At 48.7% G+C, this 16,253-nt stretch overlaps 6 protein-coding genes across 6 annotated transcripts, besides 1 other annotated feature; 2 read left to right on the top strand and 4 right to left on the bottom strand.

Moving 5' to 3' along the window:
* Positions 1-522: 522 nt before the first annotated feature.
* FPSE_11883 (uncharacterized protein) lies at positions 523-1,629 on the bottom strand (the record flags this gene model as incomplete). Its single annotated transcript, XM_009265000.1, has 2 exons — positions 523-1,446; positions 1,510-1,629. The coding sequence occupies 2 exons, from the start codon at positions 1,627-1,629 to the stop codon at positions 523-525; spliced, it is 1,044 nt and encodes a 347-aa protein (XP_009263275.1).
* Positions 1,630-2,118: 489 nt separating this feature from the next.
* On the bottom strand, positions 2,119-2,774 carry FPSE_11884 (uncharacterized protein; the record flags this gene model as incomplete). The annotated part of the gene is made up of 4 exons (XM_009265001.1): positions 2,119-2,130; positions 2,266-2,299; positions 2,331-2,521; positions 2,598-2,774. 4 exons carry the CDS (start codon positions 2,772-2,774, stop codon positions 2,119-2,121), a joined length of 414 nt encoding a protein of 137 aa, XP_009263276.1.
* Positions 2,775-3,371: 597 nt separating this feature from the next.
* Positions 3,372-3,906, bottom strand: FPSE_11885 (uncharacterized protein; the record flags this gene model as incomplete). The annotated part of the gene is made up of 2 exons (XM_009265002.1): positions 3,372-3,722; positions 3,796-3,906. The coding sequence occupies 2 exons, from the start codon at positions 3,904-3,906 to the stop codon at positions 3,372-3,374; spliced, it is 462 nt and encodes a 153-aa protein (XP_009263277.1).
* Positions 3,907-4,768: 862 nt separating this feature from the next.
* FPSE_11886 (uncharacterized protein) lies at positions 4,769-6,934 on the top strand (the record flags this gene model as incomplete). Its single annotated transcript, XM_009265003.1, has 4 exons — positions 4,769-4,866; positions 4,919-5,464; positions 5,518-5,650; positions 5,705-6,934. The coding sequence occupies 4 exons, from the start codon at positions 4,769-4,771 to the stop codon at positions 6,932-6,934; spliced, it is 2,007 nt and encodes a 668-aa protein (XP_009263278.1).
* A 750-nt stretch (positions 6,935-7,684) lies between these two features.
* FPSE_11887 (uncharacterized protein) lies at positions 7,685-8,404 on the bottom strand (the record flags this gene model as incomplete). The annotated part of the gene is made up of 3 exons (XM_009265004.1): positions 7,685-8,067; positions 8,136-8,178; positions 8,234-8,404. 3 exons carry the CDS (start codon positions 8,402-8,404, stop codon positions 7,685-7,687), a joined length of 597 nt encoding a protein of 198 aa, XP_009263279.1.
* Positions 8,405-11,585: 3,181 nt separating this feature from the next.
* Positions 11,586-11,611: a microsatellite.
* Positions 11,612-14,434: 2,823 nt separating this feature from the next.
* On the top strand, positions 14,435-14,926 carry FPSE_11888 (uncharacterized protein; the record flags this gene model as incomplete). Its single annotated transcript, XM_009265005.1, has 1 exon — positions 14,435-14,926. One exon carries the CDS (start codon positions 14,435-14,437, stop codon positions 14,924-14,926), a length of 492 nt encoding a protein of 163 aa, XP_009263280.1.
* Positions 14,927-16,253: the final 1,327 nt, after the last annotated feature.

Raw genomic sequence — 16,253 nt, 5'->3', positions numbered from 1 at the left:
CGTTATGATTTTACGCAGTTATGCCTCTGGGTTTGAAGTCGAAGGATTTTTATGTCATGAGTTTGTGGTTCCTATATTGAAAAACCTAACTAGACTGAAAATCATGGAGGTGCAGATTTGGAAACGTTAGATAGATGGTTTGACGTCGGGCCTGTCAATTACAATCATTACGCCTGGTTGAGCTCATAACTGTCTTATTTGTATTTGGGGGTTATTTGAGGGTACCAAAAATATTTATCTGGAGCTCATGACCGAGCCGATACTGGGCACAACAAGATGGGCTGGTACCATCCTTTTATTTAGAATTCAGCGGCACTATACTTTATTTTCTTGGAATTGAGATCATTGAAACACTGTTTTTTTATCTTGATTTATTTCATTAGAGGTATCTCTGGTCTATACGGTAGTGATGCATACACATCTGTGATTTCGCTAGACAAACAACTTTGGCACTTCAACCATCTCTCTCACGTTCTCTTTATCAGATTTAAATTTTCGCATTATTAATTGAAAAAATCCAGTTTACTTGCTGCGCTTGTAGATCTTGGCGAGGAAGGCCTCAAAGACGGTCTTCTTGAGGCCACCGCTCTCGTCAATGTTGGCAATGCGCTCGCGGATCTGGCCAACAACCTTCTCCTCGTAGTCGAGGTAGAGCTGCTCGAGCTTCAGGTCGTCGTAGAGCTTCTTGACAACCAGCTCCTTGGCATCGTCCTTGCGGCCGTAGTTCTCCTCGAGGATCTGGCGCTGCTCCGGGGTGGCAACGGCGAGAGCCTGGTTCACGAGCCAAGAGCACTTGTTGTCCTTGATATCGGTACCGATCTTGCCGATGTGTTCGGGCTTGCCAAAGTTGTCAAGGTAGTCATCCTGGATCTGGAAGTACTCTCCGAGAGGGATGAGGATGTCCTCAGCTTGCTTAAGGTTGCTGGGGGTGGCGAGGTTGAGCTGGTGGAGGGCGAGCGCAACAGGGAGGTAGAAGGAGTAGTAGGCGGTCTTGTAAATGACGATGAAGCTGTACTTCTCGAGGGAGAAATTGTCAAGGTTGACGTTGTCCTCAGGGGCGGTGAGCAAGTCACACAGCTGGCCGAGCTCGGTCTGGAAGGTGGTCTCGTGGAACAGCTCGATGAGGTCGACGTAGGCAGGGTGGGTGCGGAAGAACTTCTTGAGAAGAGTGTAGATGGCCATCTCGAGCATAAAGGCGTCGTTAATGGCGATCATGCCAACACCCTCCTGGCGGTACCAGCAGGGCTGGCCACGACGGGTGATGCTGGAGTCCATGATATCGTCGGAAACGAGGAAGAAAGCCTGGAGGAGCTCTGTCATCCAGCCGAGAGTAGCGGCTTGGAAATACTGCTCCTCAGTAAGGGGCTTCTCGAGGAGGAGGGAGACGGAATCGGGGACGGACATGCCGCGGTTGCATTTTCCGCCGAGAGGGTTGGCCTCGAGAGACTTTGAAGTGACATGTTAGCTAGCTTTACGAGGGTTGGGGATAGCTTCATATTCAGTACTCACTTTCTTGTACCAGTCGAGCTGCTCCTGGGGGAGCTTGTAAGAGCGAGCATGGTCAAGGAGGACCTCCTCGAGCTTGGGGAAGACGGCGTTGAACTCGTCGAGGGTAGTTTGTTTAGCCATTGTTGTTGATTTGTGTGAGTAGTTGATGCAGAGAGAGGATAAAGACAGAAACAAGAGTAGCTGAAAGTCCACTTTTTGAGCAGGAAGGAAAGAAGGAAATTAGAATCGGAGTTGATCAACTACAGTATAGGTAGCAACTACTCAGTGGACAACGGAATATGCACGATAATTACCGGACATTCAGTCTAATATCTTTTAGTAGGAGGTAGGAGGGGCTCCCGGACAGCTGCCCCTCTTTCCTTATTCTATTCGCGAATTGGAGGAGGAGGGGCTGTCCACTCTTGATTTGTTCGGTGAGGACCAACATGGCAAAGTTTAAGGGACCAGGGGACCTAACTAGGCGGTGAGACTTGGGAAAATTAGCGGCAGTTGGGGATTTATCCAACGGTGAGAATACAACCTAAAGGGCCCGTTCTCCATACATTTCTAGGCCTACCCAGCTACCTAGCCAGCAGCATTTGCAATGTTTCTTTGCCATGATGCTCTTTTCTATTGGAGGGCCTAAAAACAAGGCAGTATAAAATAAATAGTTAAATTATTTTGTCTTTGAAGTTGTCAAGATTTCTGTACGTCACGCTTGGGCTTATAGCTCCAAACTCCATGTCTACCTGCTTTGTGCATACATCAGCTCCTCACCTTTTGCTTCCTCTGCTTTGTACCGACTAATCCCCTGTGGGACAACATACTTGATCCTATCATACCATGCGGCATCGTTCTCCTGAACCACGCATAATGCTTCACGCAGTGACTTTTCCGATGCGCCGTCCTTCATCATCTCAACGACGCACGCTGCATTGAGTCCTGCATTGCGAAACCCTTCAACAAATTGCTCCACATCGTACATATGCGCAAATCGAGTATGCGTTGGCGTACTGTCCATGTCCTTGCGATTCTGGATTGGCGAGTCTTGTCAATAACGTCTCATCAATGACGGCTACTCACAGGAACATGCACGCGCATGTACATACCGTGCAGTCCAGGCACTTTGCTCCCAAGGAGTCGACATATTCGTTACACTTCCTGCTACCCCAGTGGTGATTACAGGGCCAACGCATAATCTTCTGCGGGCTTTGTTTCTTTTCTACCTCTTCGGCGAGGATTGGGATCGATATATCGCTTACGGAGTTACTGCTTTCTTGAGACATGCTTGGCCAGAGGTTGAACTCTCTCTTCCATGGCATGTCTTGTGCGCTCGCTCTTATACCACGTCTCCCTCGCCGACGGTGACGGGCATTGGCACCGCGATGATTCGGTTCGCACGTGCTGCAGAAGATTGTACAATGTTGTAACTGACGTTTGTTCTGTGGGACATCGCTGATATTCACAGCCATTCGAGCGCTGTGATACATGCTGTTTGACTTGGCCACTCGTCCCATTCCATTGGTCAGAGAGTATTCTGTGCCGGATCTGCAAAGATTGATGAAGACGAGAGTGTACAGAGCACAGCTCTAGCAGAAATCACACTGCCTTTAAATAAAAGGTTATCAGTTGGCATGAGTGTATCCAGAAAGCTTCTCAACGACTGATTCAGTTCCTGTGATACCACTGGCGTGGGCCATTGGGCAAAGTCTATTCAGAGAAGGTGGATGGTACGGACATGCCGTGACTCGATGAGATATAAAATAAAGTTGACAGCTCGAACGTTTCCACCGAACCCCAGCTCTAAAAGATAACGGTTCTGAATCCACAACAGCAAGTTCTGGAACGCTCATTCCAAAAACTGATCTCGCCTAACGACTTTATTATCGCTCATCCATATAACCTCCCCTTTGTTCCCATTCTTGCTCCTTCTTCACCCTCTCGAGTCTTTCGGCCAAGTTGTCTGGCGTCCATCGCGCAGGACCCCTATCCCTTGCCATTTCGACAGCATCACAGACTGTATGATACAGTTCGCCAAAGTTACGAAAGATGTAGTCCAGCGCCATAGTTAGAATGTTGTCCACGTTGACTTCTCTCGCACTTCTGATGTACGCGTTGATTCTTTCGTAGGTGATACCCTCCTTTTCGGAATACTTATCGAGAAGGTATCGCACAAGGGTCTCGTGGACTTGTGAGGCAATCTGCTCGTTTTCACCGAACTGCCTACGCATCCTCTGAATAAGATCTTAGATTGTGCAACTTGGCCGGGCGTGTGAGAGGGATTGGATGTGAATGGGTTTACTTTACCTCGCAATCGACACAGATACTTCGCTTAAGGAACACGTAGTTTGGGCACTTGACATCTGGTGTCCAACACATCAAACATGGGAATATGCGGACCGCTCTGTTTGGGTACATGGTGTAGATTGGTTTCTGTCAAAGCTGATTGCAGCTCTCGACAATATGCTGCTTGTGGATTCAGTAGCAGAGAGGCGAAGCACATATCCGAACACAGAATCCTTAGCAATCCCGTGCCAATCAATGACGATCAATAGAAAGTATTTATCTTGCCAGACAATTGGGCATGATCCAGGTGATCAGACTCGACTTTATTCTACAATGCTATCCCTGTTTCCTTGACAAGCTACACCATGATAAGACCATTCAGCTCTGGACCGATGTGAATAAAATTTTGTACCCGTTAAGAAAACTGGTAATTTATTCTTTGTTTCACCAATCCTTCGGAGTATTGGCCAATCTGAGTTCCTACTGGAGCCGTTGTGACACAACATCTAACGTTGGAAATGAGTGTAAGTGAATGGAAGTGGATGGCTGCAATATTGGTCAGACCGATCAGTAGAAACAAATGCTTTTTATATCACAAGACATTTTCTTCTTGCTCAGCAGCAAATTTTGAAATTATTGTACTACCAATGACGCATGACAAGTTCAACGGCTTTGGTTCACATTAATATTCGTTTTGTACTGCATACAGTGCCGTAAGACAGTGTTTTATGATGTATGCACGGACCTGTGATGCGCGCCTAAGATGTTGACATGATGGAAGCCAAACACTAAGCGGTCATGCTCATGATACCTTCAGTCCTCACCCCATGACCCTCGACAACGCCCAATTCTTGTGTCCCGAGTACCTTTAGGCTTATCTCGAGCTCTAGATCAGTGAAAGTCTAGCTCTTGGAACACAGCGCGTCTGCGCATTCGTTTTGGGGCTTTTGTTCCTTCTCAAAGCTACCCCACCAACACTTCAAAACAACAAACCATGGCTCTCAGCGCCCACGAAATCTCACAGTTGCGCGCTGCACTACAAGACGCCGTAGTCAAATGTTCGGAAAGATGCTTGTATCAGTCTTCAAAATGGTACAACCCTCCCATCAATAGGTCCCGCCACCACATAAGCTGACGATACCAGGGCCGCTGAACTACTGAATGCGCTGCCCGAAACCGATGATGACGAAGAAAACATCAATCCTGCAGATCCCAGTCATGTCTCTCCCATATTCGCCGCCAATAACGACCCGGAAGAAGCAATACTCGAAGCTAGAGAGCTGAGCAAGTACCTCTTGGCCAAATCTCTATTCGACTGCCGAGAATACGATCGATGCGCTGCAGTTTTCCTTCCTGACTCGCTCCTTTCCAGCGTCCTTGCCTCACGAGTAGACCATGCTTCCGCATCTTCCGCAGCCGGCAAGGGCAAAAGCAAAGCGCCTGAGGCATCAGGCGTGGTACCCCTTCCCAAGCTCAGCCAAAAGAGTCTGTTCCTAGCGCTCTACGCCAAGTTCATGTCCGGGGAAAAGCGCAGAAACGAAGATTCCGAGATGGTTATGGGCCCTCAGGATCTTGGAACAGTGACAAACAAGCAGTTGCTTGTGATAGGCCACTTTCTGGCGACTTGGTTCGAGGAGAGGACCACAGAAGACGATGAAGTGTTGGGCAGTCAGGGGTGGCTTGAATATTTGTGAGTGCTGGAATTATTGTTTCTATAATTACTCAACTAACCACCTTCAACAGATATGGAATGGTGCTCGCCAAGGAAAAGAACGATGATAAGGCATTGGAATACTTTATCCGAAGCGTGCACAAGTACACCATGAACTGGGGTTGCTGGTTAGAAATGACGTCGTTAATATCTCGAGTTGAGGATGTAAGTCATACATGTAACTGCCGAACGCGCTTTGAGTCACTAACGCCCACTCAGCTGAACCGAATATCCAGGCATTGTCCCCAAAATATTGTCTCTTACATGTTTCACTTGCACACTTCTCTGGAACTTTACCAGCAGGGTCCTGGTCTGGCCAACTCTCTTGAGCAACTTCTCTCAATATTCCCTACATCATCTTTCCTTCTCACATGCAACGCATTGCTAGCTTATCACGCCAAGGACTTGATGGCTGCTGAACAGCATTTTACTCGACTGCTGGCACTCCATCCGCATAGGCTGGATTCGCTAGATCACTACTCCAACATCCTCTACGTCCTCAATCTCCGGCCAAAACTAGCATTCCTTGCACATCTCTGCTCAAGTGTCGACAAGTTCAGACCTGAGTCTTGTGTAGTGATTGGAAACTATTACTCTCTGCTCTCAATGCATGAGAAAGCCGTCCAGTATTTCCGGCGTGCTCTAACACTTGACCGGTCATGTCTCTCAGCATGGACCCTAATGGGTCATGAGTACGTCGAACTCAAAAATACCCACGCAGCAATCGAATCGTACCGCCGGGCAGTCGACGTGAACCGTCGAGACTATCGGGCCTGGTACGGCCTGGGCCAAACATACGAGATGTTGGAGATGCATACGTACTCATTATGGTACTACAAGAAGGCAGCTGGTCTTCGGCCGTGGGACGGCAAAATGTGGATGGCCGTAGGCTCGTGTCTGCAAAAGATGGGCCGAGAGCGTGACGGCATCAAAGCGCTAAAGCGCGCATTGCTCGCTGACGCATATTACGATGTGGGCAGTAGCTTTGGCAGCGGAGACCTGCTTGGTAGCCGCAACGCCACGGGTCATATGGACCCCGACATTCTCTTACAGATTGCAGTCATGTACGATCAACTAGGCGAAGAAGAGGAGGCCAGATCATACATGGAATTGTGCGTGGCTCAAGAAGACGGCAGTGGTGGTGCTGCCGGTGCTGAAGTCGATCCGGGCGAGTCAATTGCTATTCACAACGACTCGCCAGCTGGCTCTGAAAATGGCGCCGAGAACGACGAGAATTCAAACAATGAGGGAACAGGAGTCACAGCAGCCACGAGCAAAGCGCGTATGTGGCTTGCCAAGTTTTCGATGCGAACCGGAGATTACATGACAGCCTCTCGTCTTGCAGGAGAGCTATGTCAGGACGGTGTTGAAGTGGAAGAAGCAAAGGCTCTTGTGCGAGAGGTTCGATCGCGCATGGAGGCAACTGGGATGCTCGACCCGCTGAGCTAGGAGTATCGGCAAAGACGAGTAAACGCTCAATCGTCAAACCAACGTCACCTGTTGTAAGGTGCATTTCGGCGCACGAGAGAATATGTATTACGCAGCTAACAAACTATAATGGTCAGCGTGGCTCAAGAGTGGCGGCTTGTACAGTTTTGTGAATGAGTTCAGTCGATCAGCATCCCGGGTATAACCAGGGGCTAACGAGTCTTTCTGACAGGCGAGGAGATCAGCAGGAGAGCCTCCAGACCTCGCCAACTCCAGCATTAGATAAGATCAACATGCAACTTCTCGAGATCTACTGCTGATCCTACAGAGAACCATTCGCATAGATGCTTGCAAGCGGTATTCCCGAAATAAAATATGGGGTCGGCCCGAGGATCAAAGCTTATACAGACGCCATCAACGCTGACGATATTATTTGGAAGTGTACAAAGTAGTTTATACCCAATGAATTAGACCCAAAGAAATAAACCAATTTCTGTTACCGATCACCTGCTAATCCCGCCTTTAGACCAAGCTTGAATCCAGAACTGATGTTTCAATTAAAGTATGCTCAATGGTACATACCAATTCTACCTAGTTGAGTACAAGAAACATTGTGAGAGTTCTTTCATTGATGTCCATTCCACCCATGATTGCTGTCAGCCCACAGTCCCCATGTGTAGCGTGATGCAAGAGACTTGTTCCAGGCATCTCTACTCAGGGAAACAATGACAATTAGTGATACATCAGCATCCTCGGGAAACAGGTAGATAATTAGAGTGCCAAAGCAACGACTCCTGCCACAACGAGAGCTCCTAGACTCCAAGTGGCCCTGTTACCAGCGGCGACGGGCACAGCAGGGGGGTTAACTGGGGTCTGAGAGGGCCCAGAAGGAGGAGGGACGATGGGTTTCTCAGGGCTGGTGCTGGGACCTGTTTCCTGAGGGCCAGAAGGACCAGTTTCTCCTCCGGGAGGAGGTACTGGCACGGGCTCTTCAGGCGGGGGAGGGCCTGACTCTCCGCCAGGAGGAGGAGGCTGCGGAGGTCCCTCAGGCGCGGGCGGAGCAGGAGGAGCCTCGGGGACAGGACCAGTGGCCTGAGGAGGAGGTACGGGCGCTCCTGGAGGTGGAGGAGCCTCGGGAGCCACTGGTGGGCATTCTATATAAATGTTAACGACATCATCCAGCCATTTTACAAGACATATCTGGCAGACATGGTTTACTCACCCGTTACGGTAATGTAGACTGGCTCCGTGACGGTGACGGGCACCTGATTCGAGTTAGGTCTGGAAGAGCTTCAAGTGGAACAAGAGGTTCTAACTCACGGCAGGAGGGCAGTTGTTAGAATTGCCGCCCGCCATACCAGTAGGAGCAGGCGGTTCAGCTGGGGCAGATCCCTCTCCACCCTTCATGCCCATGCCTGGCATAGATGGGAACTCTCCAGCGATAATACCAGAGAGCATCATGGCCATGGGAAGGGTCTGGATGGTCTTCATCTTGGTTGATAACGAGTGAATAAGTCTCTTGACTGTTGCTGATCTCTTAAAGAACGATTGATAGTAGGATGATAGTAGGATGCCAAGTTTCGGGGAGGGAGAGCTGGTCTCTTTTATATTCGACGAGAGCTTACCAGTTAGCTGTAAGACTGCCCTAAAGAGGGTTTGATATTCAAGACGAGCCATGCAAGGCGATAGAACATGCCTGGTCAGTATAGCCTTTACGGAGGAAGCCGCATGGTTGACATGAGTTCATTCAAGCCATGAAAGCTACACATAAAAAGTACGAGGCGAGAGACGCATCAAATCAACTCTTGTCGTCATGAAGCATTTTTGAGGCATCACAGAATTATGCTTAAATACTATAGAATAGGAGATATCTCATTGGATACGATGTTTGAGTGTGCTTGAATATAGTTCAGGGGCGACAGCGGGTACCTGACCATGTATGTCATAGATAGATATATAGGAGGTTGGTGATGGGGTTACCGATTGACAAGCACATCGATGGCGTTCAGCATAATGGTCCCGAGGCATGAAATTACGTGGACGGCACTCAACTGTGAAATATTTGATAATAAACCAGGCGAAATCGAACCTGCGTTTAGAAAAGAGTCTGATGCTAATAGTCAAGCTTTAGAGTCACTTGTCCACTCACTATATATTCTCGCCGTTCCCACTTACAGTAGGTCTGTATAACCTATGGATACTTCGTTCTCTGAAATATATAGATATAATAAGACAAGCGATGGAACGAAGAGAGCACACGGCGTTTGCGAACCTTAATCATCAAAACGTAATGCATGCTCACATCTTGTCGCCACTGAAACAGAACTCAACTTTCGTGTACGCACTATGACTTTATGATAAATTTACCGGGTCAACATCTATAGCACCTCTGCATGTCTATGTATTCTGCATCTAAATCTCTCCAATTCTTTCGTTGGTGGCGCCCCAAGTTGTCATGGAATTGAATGTAGGAGTATAGACATGACTACCAAGTCAACGGCAAGATAGTCAATCCAGATGATATTCAAGTATTTGCACGTGATAATTCCGTTGCGTTTTATCAATGCCTCTTATTTTATGTCTTGTCAAGAGATGGCTCATAAAAATGTAAAGACCGATGGTATCTATTTCGCTTGCAGTTGGAAACACCTCACAGAGGCATCCCTTTTCCCCTGCTAATGTCCAGTCCAATACGTAGTCAAGATTATGATTTCGCAATGACTTGAAAATGAGCTACACATTGCTCATTAAAAAAAAAAAAAAATACATCGTAGATATCTACTGTTAATAAATGAATTATTTAAATCGAAGAAGCAGTATGAGATGGGAATACGTCTTCCTGATACTTAGATAGGGTAGGCGTGGGTACAGACGCAAGGATAAGGCCTTACACTCAGCGCAGTCACGTGCCGGTCAAGTAGACCCATGATCATGCGGCACTCACTCAACTCCTCCTAGCACCCCTCGTCTCAAGTAGTCCCTTTTACCGTGACTTCAACGTGTCTGGGAAAATACTCCCAAAAATCGCTGCATTTTTCCACCAAGATGCTTCGTTAAACCTCCTTATGTTTACTTGCCGGACTAAACGACAACTTGAAAGTACAACAGGCACTGTCACAACGCTCTTTGCAGCAGCATCTTGTCTAAGCGTCGTGCACTTCATACTCGGACCTCACTTCTGTTCCCTTTGCAAACCAGCCTCTACACTACCGGACTGTGTAAAAAACGTGAACGCCAAGCGACAATGTCCAACCAAACTCGTGGAAGCCTCCAGACTCTTGCCCGATGATGGAGACGCACACCATCTCTGGCGGGTTGCAGTAACCTAGTGTTGGACTCAACGTCCGCGCAAGTAGACTCTCTCTTAGATTGACGTTGATACAGGAAACCCCGTTCTTGGAATCTACCTCTTTCAACCATTTACCCGGACGTGGTGAAAAGTTTTCTGCTTCTTGATACCTATACCCCAATCAGCCAAGCACAATCGCACTACAGTATGTCGTTTGAAGCCGAATCATGTGGTGTTCATGCTAGCAAAAGCAGCTCGACTTGAGGTGACAGACTGTTGTGTACACAGTTCGAATTCCACTACCACATGGAAAGTCAACATGACCATACCCGTTTCTCGTCATGTTCTGGACCAGGAGCTGCATTCCAGCGCCATCTATCTGCTCGTGTGAGCGAATTTCCGCATCCTACTCGTTCTGCCTGACTACGAACCTTGTTACCAAGTCCAAGCGATACCCCTCGTTGCATCATAACAGAGGGGTTATTCTTGCCCGAAGTGTACCGGCAACTTGACCGCGAGCGGGGCTATCTTCGGTGACGGATCAGATCCAGCGTTCTCGGTCACACTTCAGGACGGCGGCCGGCTGGCCGGTCGGTGTTCCAAGTTGTGGATCTCTCTCACTACTACCTACTACTCTTAGATCACAACTGGCACGCTTTGCTCTCGACTGCACGCAAAAGTAGCGCACCACATAAAACTAGGGCATCTGACAAGTCAGGCATTCAATTGTGGAACTTGCTGGGTAACATTTCAATCGCTCTCTACCAGTCACAAACGATTCATTGATGACTCGGAAACTGAATTTGGTTAAGAGAAGAAAACTCTGCTCTGTATCTTCCGCCACAATGGACCAAGTCAACTGAACGACAAGACCCAGAACCTGACACTATGCACATCCCGGCTATAGCTGCATGAAAGAAAGTCTCGCAGTCTTGATAACAATCTTCAGAAAAATTAGACAGCAGCACGGTGCTTAGCCTTCGTCTTCATGCAGGCCGGTTCGGAATCGGCTCAGATTTGGTAGTTGCGATGACTTGCAACGACGAATCTCTTGACGGACATCACTGGTCATGGAACTAAGTGACTTGGTCCATGGCTGGCGGATGTGCCATCAACTTTACAGCCAGATACAGTATGAGGTAAGACGTGTCGATCGTGCCTCATCGAACAAGAAAATCCGGGTCAACCTCGATATAGATCGAGAAAGCTTTGGCACAATCCTTGTTCAAAAACAAATGATCGACACATCAACAACAAGGCAGTCCGTGATATGAACGCACGTCAGACTTACAACTGGATTTGACAGAGTCCATGGCAACGGACGGATTGCCTAAAGGATTTACTGGATAATAGCAGCGCACTAATAAGCAATTACACATCCGTACACACACACACACACACACACACACTTGATGCTTGGCTGCAGAACGTGCAGAATAGAGGCCTCCTTGGACTGAGCCGACGATTCGAGAACGGTGCTAAAGCCGCGCGGCGCTCGCACCGTCTATGACAGTTCTATACTGTGTTGGCAGGACGGCCTCAAGAACCAAGATGGAAGCAAGTCCGTGACGTTTTTAACGCACCAAGAAAGCGTTTTTTCATGAGTTCCCACTCCGTTTATACGACTCCGTTAGTTCCATGCCTTAGTGTAGGGGCCTCAGGCAAGAAACTCGGCCCATCTCGCCTATCTTCTCGGCCAACGCAGCATGCAAGGCGTAACAAACTATCACAGAACATCACTCTCGCAGATGTCCAGCAAAGAGGGCGCCATTGTGATTATTTGCGGTCCAAACCCCACCTTGCCATCTTGGTACCTTAATATCCCCAACGCTTCTGCAGTATTAGCTACTTCGCTTGGACGGGTGAGGAATAAACGACCCAGCATCCTGATCGCGGATTACAGGGATATGAGCCTTTTTAGCATCTGCTCTAGCTGATGATTGGTGACGCGGCAGCTCTACCCTGGTTCCCGATGGGATGCTCGGTTTTTCAGTCGAGAAGCGTGGCATTCAGGGACAGTTGATCGCCAGGCACAGTCAACGGTCTGGAAATCCTGCCCAACTATGCTTAACTGGCAGCTTAACTGGCAGCGCAACGTGTCAGATGCATACACCGACTCAGTCCGTCACGTACATATGGGTGGTCAATTAATTAGGGCTGAACCATACAGTCAAGTTAGTCTTTCGTCAGGGCCCTGGCCCTGATAAGTGGCTGTCGCCGTGCCGGGCCAGATTTTGACTTTTCGAAAAGGCGAGCTTATACGACGGCATCGCTCAACGGGGCCGCAGTCAGGAATGTTCGACTGTTAGTGCCCGCACTGAAAAGTCTGTTTTTAAATTTTCAGATTCAGAAAAAACGCAATAGCTCCAGTTCATTGATCCAGTATCCACGTGCTGTCAACGTAAACACAAACTACAATCGTTGACGGCAAAAAACCACACTGTCGTCAGCGGTTGTCGATGGCCAGGATATTCAGAGTTTTCACCGAATCTCAGGTTGCTGCGCACTACTAACGTAGAAGTGCTTGCATGGGACCACACTATTCCCGGCAAGGTACTGGCAGAGAAGTGGGAGAAAAGTCCGGTATTGTCTGCTATTGCTGACGTGCACCTTCAGCCTCAGGTTACAATCAACCCTGTTCAATGTTCCTGGGCCCTGCACGTCTCCTACCATTCTCACACCCATTCGGTGCTGAGCAGTCTTCGAAACAAGCCTTCCACAGTCCGACCACATGGACGCCTGTCAGGTACCAGGCACTGGTGGCAAAGACACAGCCAATAAGAGACCAGAAGTGGCTAGCAGAACCAGACCGAAATGCAGCTAGAAGAAAAATTAGAGCAAATATGTGGGTTTCCTTGTGGTAGTCGCTAGCTTGGCCACACCCTTGCAGCTTACATACATACTCTACCGGTACTGTACTGTACCCAGCCGCGGAACTGGGAGCGGCTACGCTGAATCGTTGACAGGCGCCTTTTCTGTGTCGGTCTGTAGGACTGAACTGACAGGGAAGCGAAGCGAAGCGTTGCCTTGGTTCCATACGAGGAGGAGCCTGCATCTCGAGCTGGCCCTTTGCTCTTTGACAAGCCTTGAGAGTTCATACTGTACTGTGTTACCCTCCCGCCTTTCTGGATGTTGTATTTCGTTGTCGTGCGCTTAATGTACTCCAGTATCTCGGGTGCGAAATAATGTATGAACTGAGACTCTGGCTGGCAGATTGTTTCATTTCAAAGTGGCCAATGAGTGCGACAAAACGGTCCCTCACAAAGAGCAGACGACACAACCTTGAAAGGACCTTTGAAACAACGGCTTTACCTCCCTTTGTTCGTGAAAGCTTATGTATAGTACCGGGCCGCAGTTAACAGGCATCTCACGGGCCAGTCAGGAACAACCAAAATGAGTCCACACCACCACCAGGACAGGACAGGACAGGCACCGACCGCCGTGTACGCAAAATACTGCATGTGCATACAGTCAACAACAGTACGGATACCGCCTTGGAAGATGCGAGGGCGGCTTGGAATCATCACAGCGAGTGCGCACGCGGGAAGTGAGGAGAGCACTCGGTATCACCAAGCTTGCAGATTGTGATTCCTGTACAGTGTTGCCGTGCTTCGTTGTCCTGTGCTGTGCTTTGTTGGCCGACCAAGTGGTTCCTCATCACATTCGTTCTCACCACCCCACAACACCACCGGGAACTCTTTTTGTAGGGTCCGACGGGTCAAGACACTAGGACAACCTCCTCGTGTCAAGTCTCCACTGAGGCGCCGAGTGTTTTCCTTGACAAATTTGACTCCGAGTACGTACCCTGTTCGTCTTGCAATTAACTCACCAACTATGGCTGGCAGACAGAGGATGGGATGCCGGGTTTCTGGGTTCAATGGTGTTCAGATCTCGTTTATAAAACGGGACTCCTCCCCCTTCTCCAGATGTTTGTTTAGATCAACACAACACAGTCCTTCCGTTTCAGATTTACTCTCTTGTCCTCGGACGATCATTCCTTTGATTCAAAGCTTCTCATTCCTTTTGGAAGTCGAATCTACACAATCCCTGATCAATATCACGAGCTAGTTCTCGATCATCACCAATCTACTCCATCACTCGGAGTAACTTTGACTATCACGTCCTGATTCAGTCCTTTATCAGACGCTGCACAAAACCATCACTCTTGTCTTGACGACAATCGAGAAAAATTTGACAACCCAATTCTCAATCCAAACCACAAAACCGCAAAAATGAAGTTCGCTACCGCTTTCATTGGCCTCGTTGCCTCTGCTACCTATGCTGCCGCTGCCACTGTCACCTTCAAGACTCTTGATGACAAGGAGCGCACCATCATCTTCACTCCTGACCCTGGTTTCTCGGGCCCTGAGTCCGTCACCGTCGGCAGTGGCAAGGACGTTACCGTCACCTTCCCTGACAAGTACATCGGTAACTTCTACGCTGTCCAGAAGGGCCAGGAGGACAAGCCCGGTATGCTCGGTGAGGTCACCTTCGGTGGCTGGAACGGCAAGACTTACTTTGACGTCTCTGCTATTGTCGACCCCAACGACAAGGACAACGTCAAGCAGATGTGGCCCGCTGCTGGCAACACTCCCATGTCTGGCTGCGAGACATTCCCTTGTGACAACTGCTACTGGCTCCCTGACGACGTCCAGACCAAGGTTACTGAGGAGGTTGACCTCATCACCACCCTCGGTTCCGGTGCCAGCCCTTACCAGGTTTAAGTGCCCTACTGCCATTGCCCAAGCGGTCCTTTATCTTCACTTCTCCCCTTCTTCCCTCACCCTTTTCACCTTTTCACGCCGCGGCGTTGAACACCGCATTGACGATATCATGAATCCCTTTCGACACTACACGATTTTCGTTTTACATACCCTGAAAGATACCCCTCGTGTGTTGCAATACCGAGGCCTTTCGTTATAGACCTTTGGGCTGGAGCAGTCGGCGCTTATGGATGGTTGGATTACCCACACAAGACAAGGACAAAACAGGACTTGAGCCCCATACCTTGGAACTCTCAAGACCACGCAAAGCGGCGTCACTCTTTTTCGCGCTTATGCACCATCACAGGCTTGATGCCTCTTGTATCAGCAAGAGGATTGAGGCTGGCACTCGTTCTACTTCACCCACATTCTTACACTCGCTGGAACCTGGACCAACCATGTCTAGGTGGAATTTTTTACATACAATTCTTGTATATACCACGGGGCGCAAAAGCTCCTTTTACAAAAAGACGGGATCATCCCTTTTTGAATCACCATTTTAGACTTTAGACTTGCACATAGAACTGAACATAGACGTTTGAAACTTGACGACTCATTCAACACTCTCAAACAACATCCGACCAGTGACAATCCAACTAAGAATATGCTACCTGTTGAGGAGCGACTCGTATGGCGCGAAGAGGTAACAAAGGAAAAGCCACATGCAAGCTTGAAACAAACACCCCACTTGTAAGCGTTTCTTTTTATGGCACACCACACCTCCCAACTGCTCCTGAGCCGTCTTGCTTTTGTCGAGCACATACATGCAGCACTGTACAGTTTACCAACCTCCTGCTTACTCGGCATTGCACCCACTGTCGAATCAAAATACGAGGTTCCGTTTGTCGGCGCTGACAAAGAAGAGGACACGTCAGATACTACGCATCGCGGCCTCATGTCGTGTCTGCAGGTACAAGGTTGATCCCCTGGCCCGGGATGTAACATGGCCTGGGTATAGCAGGTTCCGGTTCTAGAGGTATTACGTACTCAGCCTGGACAGTACGATGATAGTGCGAGCTGGTGCTGAGAGAATAACCATTCGGCTGAATTGCAAGGGCTACTGGGTTCAGGATACATCAAGATCTTCTAGCAATAAACAAACCGAGATTGAGACAGCCTGTCAATTGAGTCACCACAGATCGATAAACTGATTGATCAACTCGATTGCAGATCACTGCCTTGTTGTCTCTCATCCGAACTATTTAAGGTTCACCCGCCAAGTTCCCCCTTCTTGGCACAGTTGTTTCTTTGTACGACTGAGCTGCACATGTCAAATCGAGATGTTGAA

Source organism: Fusarium pseudograminearum, chromosome 4, assembly GCF_000303195.2.
Source record: "Fusarium pseudograminearum CS3096 chromosome 4, whole genome shotgun sequence".
In the NCBI taxonomy this organism is placed as follows: Eukaryota; Fungi; Ascomycota; class Sordariomycetes; order Hypocreales; family Nectriaceae; genus Fusarium; species Fusarium pseudograminearum.
Note: the sequence above shows the minus strand (reverse complement) of the source record. Positions and strands in the feature narration are given on the sequence as shown.